The 9,993-nt window shown below is 31.5% G+C and overlaps 1 protein-coding gene across 2 annotated transcripts; it reads right to left on the reverse strand.

The window, feature by feature from the left end:
- Window positions 1–424: 424 nt before the first annotated feature.
- CPNIFS (chloroplastic NIFS-like cysteine desulfurase) lies at window positions 425–7,831 on the reverse strand. 2 transcript variants are annotated; one of them, XM_028076662.2, is made up of 11 exons: window positions 7,699–7,831; window positions 7,201–7,445; window positions 5,682–5,815; window positions 5,369–5,528; window positions 4,890–5,076; window positions 3,794–3,939; window positions 3,650–3,722; window positions 3,168–3,231; window positions 2,378–2,477; window positions 984–1,142; window positions 425–823 (listed from the first exon to the last, which is right to left on the reverse strand). In XM_028076662.2, exons 2-11 carry the CDS (start codon window positions 7,417–7,419, stop codon window positions 653–655), a joined length of 1,413 nt encoding a protein of 470 aa, XP_027932463.1. In that variant the 5' UTR covers window positions 7,420–7,445; window positions 7,699–7,831; the 3' UTR covers window positions 425–652. The 2 variants fall into 2 exon arrangements, with proteins under 2 accessions (XP_027932463.1, XP_027932464.1); XM_028076663.2 differs by lacking the exon at window positions 7,699–7,831 and having other exon boundaries at window positions 5,682–5,874; window positions 7,201–7,447.
- Window positions 7,832–9,993: the final 2,162 nt, after the last annotated feature.

The raw sequence follows: 9,993 nt of genomic DNA on the forward strand, positions 1-9,993 counted from the left end.
CAACCTCAAATTTCATTCTAAATTTGAGTATAATAGGAAGCAGAAATTATGTTTGAGCCAGGGAACACCACCACCATATAGTATCAATAGAGCAACACCCTTTTTCACACTTAAATGACCAAGAAATTTATGGCCTTGGAATCAAGAGGTGTCATTTTTACAAGCACAATCAAGAAGTTCTTCACATTCTGCAGATCAAAGTTTGTCTGTTATTTAGAATTATTATCAGAATGTCATGAATTGTCTCCGTGTTACAAGTCTTTGATATTTCCTTCTATTATTCACACATTGAAACATGGACCCTTCCAAACTATGGTTTAAAATTAATTCCACAATTTTTTTTAAATTTGAAACAAATGAGCACACTAGACATAATATTATTCCATCAAAAAGTAAAAATGGATAAAACATTCAACTTCCAACATGAAGAGGGGAAAAAATTAAAATGCTTATGGGCATTCTCTTTATGCATAAAAGTTCAGCTGTAGATAGGTTTCAATACTGCAATTAATGGATGCCTAGTTCCTACCATTGACATCAATAGAAGGAATGAAATTCAAGAACATTTCATTGACGCAGCTTTCCTACCAACTAAGACAACCCTCTCATTGGCGTATAAACAAAATTTAATATACATTAAAATACATTCTGGTTACTTGAATGAGTTGAAAAAGTTGACCGTGTCGTTGAGGGCATGGATAAAATAGTCCACATCTTCCTTTGTGTTGTAGAAGTAGAGACTAGCGCGTGCACTTGAGCTGACTCCTAAGAAGCGATGGAGGGGTTGGGCACAATGGTGACCTGATCTGATAGCCACTCCATGCTGAAATGATAATACACTATTAATTAATTACCTAACAACTTCAACAGCTAGTAAATTTCTTCCACAAATTCAGGATTTATGACAATTAGTTTATATAGAATAAACTTTCTCAAGACCAAGATAATCAATCATATGTGGGGATAGTCATTTATGCTCTTACCTGTTGGTCCAGAAATGTTGCAAGATCAGTGGGATGCAAATTCTCAACATTGAAAGAACAAAGAGCTGCTCGTTGAACATTTTCTGAAGGTGCTGGCCCATAGATGCGAATATTTGGGACTGAAAGAAGCCTTTCGTACAGATAACTACCAAGCTCCACCTATGAAAATTTGATGCTTAGTCATTGTTCACAGAATACAAATATAATTTATCTTACTACAGAAAACCATTACAAATTTTATAGATAAGAAAACAATAATGTTGACCTATAAGTCACATGTTTGCACTGCCAGTAGTTTCTATCAGCATCACTGGTTGCAATCATGCAACAAACTGAAGGAAGTTTAGCTCCAGGTGAAATAAGTTAGGCTAGCTGTGTAATAGGTGATCCCAACCATATTACAATATTTCAGTGATATACCAGGTTGAAAATCATTAATTTAGTTTGTGATTTTGATTGTTCTGATGATATTAAAGGATAGCAGGACAAAGGCAGCATTACTCTGAATATGATGCTAATAAGAGTGAGGCATCAAATAATGAAAATTCCAATAATGAAGAAAACAGGCATTTGAAGAAGTAAAAACTAGGATGACAAGAAATGAAAACCTAGATCAAGTAATGATTTTAGCATTAGCATACTATTTCGTTATTCTCAGTCCAGTTGCACAGACATTATTTATACTTTGTATTTTGCAGAAGGTTTGATGATATTTTGGTGTTGTTGCAGTGATGAGAATTTGGCTTGAGCATCATGCCTACCCCCATAGAACTTTGTTTGCTGCTGCTACAGGTTAATGTTTAGGGGAGGCAGAATTGTTAGATAAATCCCATTAGAAGTTTAGGTTAGGTACCCATTAGTTAGTTACATAATACAGCATTGAATCAGTTGGTAGGCTAGATAGTTTGAATAAGGCATGTTTGCATATAAACGTTAGATAGGTTAGATAGGGGAAGGAGAGACAGGTCATTACTGAGACAACTCGTATTTTTGGGCATTGGGAGAGGCAGACCCTTAAAACTTTGCAATGGTTTCATTGTAGTTATCGGGGTTTAGCTCTAGTTCTTCTAAATAAGATAAAAGCTTTCTGCCATGATAAAGGAGTGGAAGGGAGAAGCAGATCCTTTCTGTAGTGTTTATTTTTTTCTAACAAAGTGCATTTCTGGATTTGTCATCCATATCAGTAGTACAAGAGATTAAGCTTTGATGTAAACAACAGGAGGTATGCTTCTGGTGCCATATCACAAACTCATTAAATGAGGTGTCAAGCATAAACACAAGATTGGATATGGTGTCAAAGAGTTTTACGCTGAGAGTACGTAAAAAGTAAACTCCAGAAGTTATGCATCATTGAATAACAATAGTGTTTGTTATAAGATTGAATCTCAACTCACCTCATAATCATGTATAGTTTGCATACCAATCCCAGATAAGTAATCAATTGCTGCTCCTAAACCAATTGCTTCCCCAATAGCTGGTGTTCCAGCCTCAAATCTAGGACATTCAAAATGCCTCAAATAATAAGATACATGAAACTGTTGGTATGCAACAATAGAGAAACTATCATAGGAGGGAGGAGAAAAACAGCTAGGGGCGATGTAGCAAAAACCGTTTCCATCCCCTGACTATTATTAATAACAATCACTTAAATGGTTGATGCAATCATTTTCCAGGTCCACAGAATTTTATGAATTTCAAAACATCAATAATCAAAACCAAATGATAATAGTCTAGCATCAAGTGCAGAAAAATTTAAATGAGGAGGTGAAAAAAAATAACTAAGCGATTGAGATGAAGAATAGACTCAGAAAGCACAGAGGAGAATATCACCCTTGTACCCGTTTCCAATTTTCAAATTTTAATCCCACACATATCATCTCTTGCCTTTACTAATGTATTGCATGACACTCCAAGCATACATAGAAAATTTAAGATATATAATCATTTCAAGTGAACTTGCCAGTCGATAGAATAGCCTAGGAATAAAGCTGGTAGTGATGGACTGTAATGGCGAGTTATTTTTAAAGAATATAAGAAAAACATGATAAAAGGTAGTGCAACCATTAATGCTCATATAATTTCTTAGTATATTGGGTATCAAACTTAAGATCCCTACCCAAGCCGATGTACATTGTCTACTAAGAAAAGCCGAGCCTTGATCAAACCAAAAACACGTACACATACCTGGAAGGAGGTTCGGCATAAGTTGAATGATCAAGATATACATCAGAAATCATTTCACCACCACCTAATCCAATTAAAGGTAGAGATTAACAGCAATACATGACTTCAAAAGTTAATCTCATTAACATGGAGCCAAAGAAAACAGGAACTTTTAAGGGCTGTTTAGTTTGAGAAAAGGTTTTCTATTTTTATTTTCTTCTTTCACTTTTAATTACAATAAAAATATTGTTTTACTTCCTTTCTATTTTTAAAGGATTGAATAGGAAAAAACGAAAACAAGAAACAAACAAAAAAATTCTCATTGTTTCTTATACAAATATTTGAAAAAGACAAGCATACGAAAACAATGTGACATTTTCATAATTAAAAATGAAAAAGAAAATGCTTTTTCAGACCAAACAACCCTATTTTATTTTATTGCATTTTAGTAGGTTGTTTCTATTTGATGGGAAGATATAAGTAAACCACATCTAATAACTCACCTAAAAATGGAGGCATGGAAGACAAGAGGTCTATTTTACCATATAAGAATCCAATTCCCGTAGGCCCACACATCTGAAACATATGTTTGATAACTTATTACTATTTCGTATAGTTACAGTGCAAAAACATGTAAGCAATCCTACCTTGTGAGAAGAAGCAACAAGAAAATCAACATTAAGGCTCTGGACATCAACCACCATGTGTGGAACACTCTGACAAGCATCTACAAGAACTTTTGCTCCAACATCATGTGCCCATTGTGCAATATCTCTAATAGGAAGGACAGAAGCTACATAAAAGCAGAGTACAAAATGTATGAAATCTCACTCATTTCAGCTACACACTCTATTGTAAATACGAAAAAAATACAGGTTGAAAGGGCAAAGGGTGGTGAATTGGGGGACTGTTGTGATAATTCATATATGCACTAAGTTCTAATGTTTTGTTGTCACAAAAAGGTCTCAGTAATATTCATGTGGTTTATTTGAACTGGACATGGGACACTGATTTTCTTGATGTACAATAAGGTCTGATCTAGCTTTCAAAACTATAAATATCAGTACCCAGTTTGTCCACACTGTGAGAATGGGATGGACTGTTCTTCCCAACCTGATGGGACTTATGCAGGAACACAAGTTTCAGGTAAGATGTATGTGAAATACGAAACCTCACCTTCAGGCATAAGCTCTCCACCACATCAATTTGAAACCAGAATCAATAACAAACCTCCAACTATGAATGTTTATATCAGAAGGAAGGGGTGTACAAAAGGGAATCAAAATCCTGTGAATTCTAACAGAATAAATAATTGGAGTTTGCTAGTTTGGAGGACGGAATTTAAATAGGAGTGGTAGGTACAGGGAGTGGCATTAGATTGGTCAGTTTGTATCAGGAGGGTCTAGGATCCTCCAATTACTTGGAAAATTTTTATTTCTTTCATATATTTTAAAACCCCCTCATTTTGTTCCCCTTGATCCAGATTAATTCAATTAAGCTCAGAGATCAGTATAAATTCAAGGCAGTCAAATTTTCATTGTTCCAGTATATATGCCTTTGAAACCTAGTGACCTTTTTGTGAAACAGTGAGTGACTTTAGAAATCAGCTAATGAACCAATGAGCATCAATGTTGAAAAACTACAAAGTTAATCCTGGAGGCACCTGATCTTCAACAGCATAAATCAAGGTATCATTAAGTAAATTGGAATTATCAACGTGAACCATCATGGTTAGAAACATACCAAGCACATTTGAAACATGATGAGCGACTACTATTTTGGTCTTCCGTGAGAACATATCTTTCAATTTGCTTATATCTGGAATTCCATCTTGGTTTAAATCCACAAATTTCAAAACAGCCCCTACTTTTTCAGCTACTATTTGCCAAGGAACAATCGCACTGTGATGCTCAGCAACTGTAAGTATGATCTGTAATAGTATATAAAACTAAAGATTTTACAAGTGCACAAGTTGGACACAATGGAGGCATGAACAAAAATCATTATGCTTATGCTAAATACAGAACAACAGGGTTAAATGATTAAAAAAAGAAGCCCAAATGTCTCACCCTGCAATTAAAATTTCTACTTCAAAAAATTTATTTTTGATAAATTCAATTAAACCTTAATATTCTCCAAGTTTTAAGAGAATGCATAAAATAATTTTAGAATTAGTAGAACAAATAAGTGAATTTTAAAAATATAAATCTATAATGAAATACCTCATCTTCTGGTTTTAAATTTGCCAACCCCCAAGAATAAGCAACAAGATTGATAGCTTCAGAAGCATTTTTTGTGAACACAATCTCTCTAGAATCAGAAGCATTTATAAAAGATGCAACTTTCCTTCTGGCTGATTCATACTCGTCTGTGGCCTTTGCACTACATCGATAAAAATTATATACAATAAAGCAATAGGTTATTTGAGTCATACCGCAAATAAATTGTATGTCTGTTTACCTCCCGGTAAAGCAAGAAATTAAAATAAAGTGTCCTCAAATTGCTCATGTGTAGCAAATATTATACAATAAGTACCTCAAGAAATGTATGCCCCGATGCACATTTGAATTGTAACCTTCATAATAGTTTTGCAATGCCTTCAATACAACAGTGGGCTTCTGAGAAGTTGCTGCATTGTCTAAGTAAACAAGTTTTGAGCCATTTACTTCCTGTTGAGTGAGGTAAGGTATCATAATTTTCATAGTATGTGTTGGAGATCTCACATCATCTGGAAAAACAGCTAAATTATAGTATATAAGTGGATGTTTTAATGTTCATGAGGTTAGGTTTTGTTTTTAGGTGCTGCTTATACATGTTTACATTAGTTTAGAAGAGGACGTAGAACTGTGAGGCCTAAAAAGCATAACTGAAAGTTTTTTTTTTCTAGGTCGCTCCACATAGTAAGTTGAGGTGGAAATCAGTATAGGCAATCCTTATAAGCAAAACGTATATAACTGAAGCAAAAAGTATAAGCAACACCTAACAGCAAAATCTAACCTCTTGAATGTTCAAACTTCCACTAGTTGATATACAGTAACACACAATAAGATGCTATCAAGATCTATGCCAGTAAAATTTATTAAGCCTATTGGGTAAACCGCTATTGGGCTACTTGAACCAGCTGCAAATATTCAATCTCATGTTCAAGATGTCAAATCATCAGCATGAGGGGTGTCTTGGGATCCTAAATTGACTAAAGATACGATCAAATTATAATATATAAGTCATTGAAAAACTTGTCTTACAAGCTAATTTTGTGAGATTGAGTTAAATTTAAAGTCTACTTTTAAGAATATGTGACTCAACAACATAGGAAATGTCAAGTATACAATTAACAAATTCGCATGAGGGTTGTGTTGGAGATACTAAAGATATGATCAAATTATAACATGCAAGCCATTGGAAAACTATTCTTACAAATTGATTTTGTGAAATCGAGTTAAATTTAAAGTCTACTTTTTAAGAATATGTGTCACAACAACATAGGAAATGTCAAGTATACAATTAATAAATTTGTGAGCTAGTTTGCACAGAGAAAACAAGGCAAACAATTTCACTGCGAGTGAGGCATAGTTTAATACTATGACAAGACTAGATATTTCGACTTCACTTTGACTAGGGAAAAACTAATAGACTTTGTCCAATAAGCCAACATATTGCTCAGAAAACAACAAGGCATAGATGATACTGTTAGACTTGCACTCTAATACTTCTTGAGACATTAGCAAAAATAGGGGAAGATGAACTAAAAACCCTTGACTTCTGTGGCATCGAATTGAAGCAACTCATTGTTGCTTTTGTGGTTCCACACAAAAATGAGGATCTCAAATGAGAATCCAAACATGCCATGAGTGTTTGAGACTCGTCCTCAAGATTTCAATCTCTGCAGTACATATTCTTCTTATTTTTAAGAGGGTCTAAGCTTGTCCATCCCTCAAGAATTAAATTTGTAATACAGTAATCAAATTGAAAGTTCAAACCTGGATTAACCAAAACATTTCACAGCTACACTAAGGAAAACGAATTTGAGGATAAAATGCAATAAAAAAAACACCTGGTGAAGTATAGGAAAGTGGGGGCGGGTGGAGTGCCCCAAAGATGGAGAGCCAACAGCTGGTTCAGCTACTGCTTCGTTGACAGCTGATGCAAAAACAGAGAGAGACGATACACGTCGCAACCCAAATCTTACAATTGATGAGCTCATAGTGATCGAGCAGCAATGACTGGGACTTGGAAATTTGAAAGAAGGAAGTTTTGGCAGCAAAACTTCCATTGCCAAGTTCACAACAACAACAAAATCTGCAACATGGTAATTTATATTTGAGATGTTTTATAAACACAATTATCAAACAAGTAACTCAACTGAAGTCCAAAATTCACGAATAGATATCCCCGAATCATAAACTTGTCAAGTACAAACCATTTATGAAAATAAAAAAGACACAGAATTACATATCATCCACAAGGTTTTAGTCTACAATGAAAAATCCCAAGAACGTGGATTAATTGCAAACAAACAAAAAATCAAAAAAGGTACTAACTATACACGCACCTCTCTCAGTAAACCTGTTACAGATGGAGGAAAGCCCTTGCAAGGTCAAGGTTGTACTCTTCAAACTATGGATGGCTGCGGTTCCTGACAAAATTGCCACTATGTCTGGAGAGATAGAGATTCTAAAGAGATAGATAAATAAATAAATGTATAAATATAAAATATATATATATATATATATATATATATATATAAACAATATGGAATGGGATTTCTTGTTTAGTGGACTATAAATTTTTTTGAAAATCATAAGGTAAGTGTGATATTTTCTCCATATATATAATATATAAACAGTTATTAAATTTCATGTAACCCTTTCATTAAATTTTTATTTTTTCATATCCCTAAACAGACTAAAGAGACAAAGTAAAATATATTTTAAAAATTTGCTTTTGACGATTTTAATAATAACTTAAACTATATTTTTTGTAAACTTTTTTAAAATGTGAAAGTACACACAAACTTTCCTGTTTTTCGTAATATTTATAACAGTAATATATAATTCACATCTGTAAACTATTATAAAAAAAATAGTCTAATGAATGTATACAATAATGTGATATTATATAATTGATTATATTTTTATATATTTACATGACTTAATTATGTTTTAAATATATAATAAATTTAAGAATTTTTAATTGAATTTCCAATAAATTTTTATCATCGATTAAGTATTTAATAAATTTAAATTTTTTAATTATTTTTTTTAATTATTGTTTTTTATTAATTTAGTGATGTCTTTTTCAAGTTACTCATATGGTTATTATAATGTTATATCACATCTTTTAGCTATCGCCAAATATAATTATATTATTATTATTTTCAAAATTTTATAAATTATAATTTTATAATTTATAATTTTATTTATATATCATTGTATCGTTATATTGTTATATTGTCATATCGTTATATCGTCTTATTATTATATCATCATATTGTTATATCGTTATATTGTTATATCGTAATATTGTCATATCATTATATCATCATACACATTGGGTCATATTGTTATATAATTATATTATTATATAATCATATTGTCACAACGTTATATCATCATATACCCAAAGAACTATAAGCAAGAGCTACCTAGGTTGACCATTGGTATTTGGTCTTCCAAATGTATAGCATCATAAGTTTTCTCTTGATCTCCTTTTTTGATGGAGAAAGATAAAAGAATAAAAATATGACGTGCCTACTCAAGACCACAATCCCAGTATATAACCTTTGTCAATTAATATTTTCTAAAAGTCAATATTACTAATTTGTCCCTTTAGATATATACTATTATCCTTGGATATAATTAATCATATTGCTTTGACAAATTGGCTATAGTGAAATATAACGTTATAATACATCTAATTATCGTGTTATATCGTCATATTATTATATCATTATATCGTCATATCGTTATATCACATATCTTTATATTATTATGTTATAATATCATATATTGTATATCGTCTTATCATTATATCATGTTGTGATCGTTATATTGTTTTATTATCATATTGTCATGTCGTAATATTATAATATTATCATATTTATAAAATTTTAAAAATTAAAATTTATAAAATAACAAGATTGGCAACAATTAAATAAAATGACACAACAAAATAATATTCAGGTTACCCATATTACTAAAAAAAAGAGATTCTAAATTTATTAATACTCAATCCACCTAATAAAAATTTAATAAAAATTCAATTAAAAATTTTAAAATTTATCCGGAACTTAAAATATAATTAAACATATTTACATTGTATAATTAATTTGACCAATAATAAAATCCACAGACATTTAAAAACATAGACACTAAAGTTAAATTTAAGAACCTAGATCATATTTAACTTCTAAATTTATTTAATATCAATAATAACTTAATAACCATATCCTGCACACGATACTTTTAGCCTAAATTTTATTTTCCATTTTTTATCATTTTTTTTTATATTTATCCTTGTGTGTTTTTTTTTTTGTCTCATTTAATGTGATCCTTTATATTGCATTTGTCATTTATATATTTACAAAATTATTTTGACACATTTTTCTGTTAGTTTAAACCGTCAATTAACTGAAAAACCAGAAAAAAAGAAAGATCAAAACGGTCTCATAAAGCTTTCAAACATGTTAGTGATCGTATCGGGATATGAAGGGTGTTTAGCAAGTGTTACTTACATTCTTCTGCTGCTAGCGAAATTTATTTCACAATGCAGTTTAGATAAAAATAACGAATGACGTCAAATAAGATTTGGATATTAAAATAAGTAAAAAGTTATTTATAAACATTAT

This window comes from Vigna unguiculata, chromosome 6 (genome assembly GCF_037176805.1).
Source record: "Vigna unguiculata cultivar grain cowpea cultivar isolate G323 ecotype 2 chromosome 6, ASM3717680v1, whole genome shotgun sequence".
In the NCBI taxonomy this organism is placed as follows: Eukaryota; Viridiplantae; Streptophyta; class Magnoliopsida; order Fabales; family Fabaceae; genus Vigna; species Vigna unguiculata.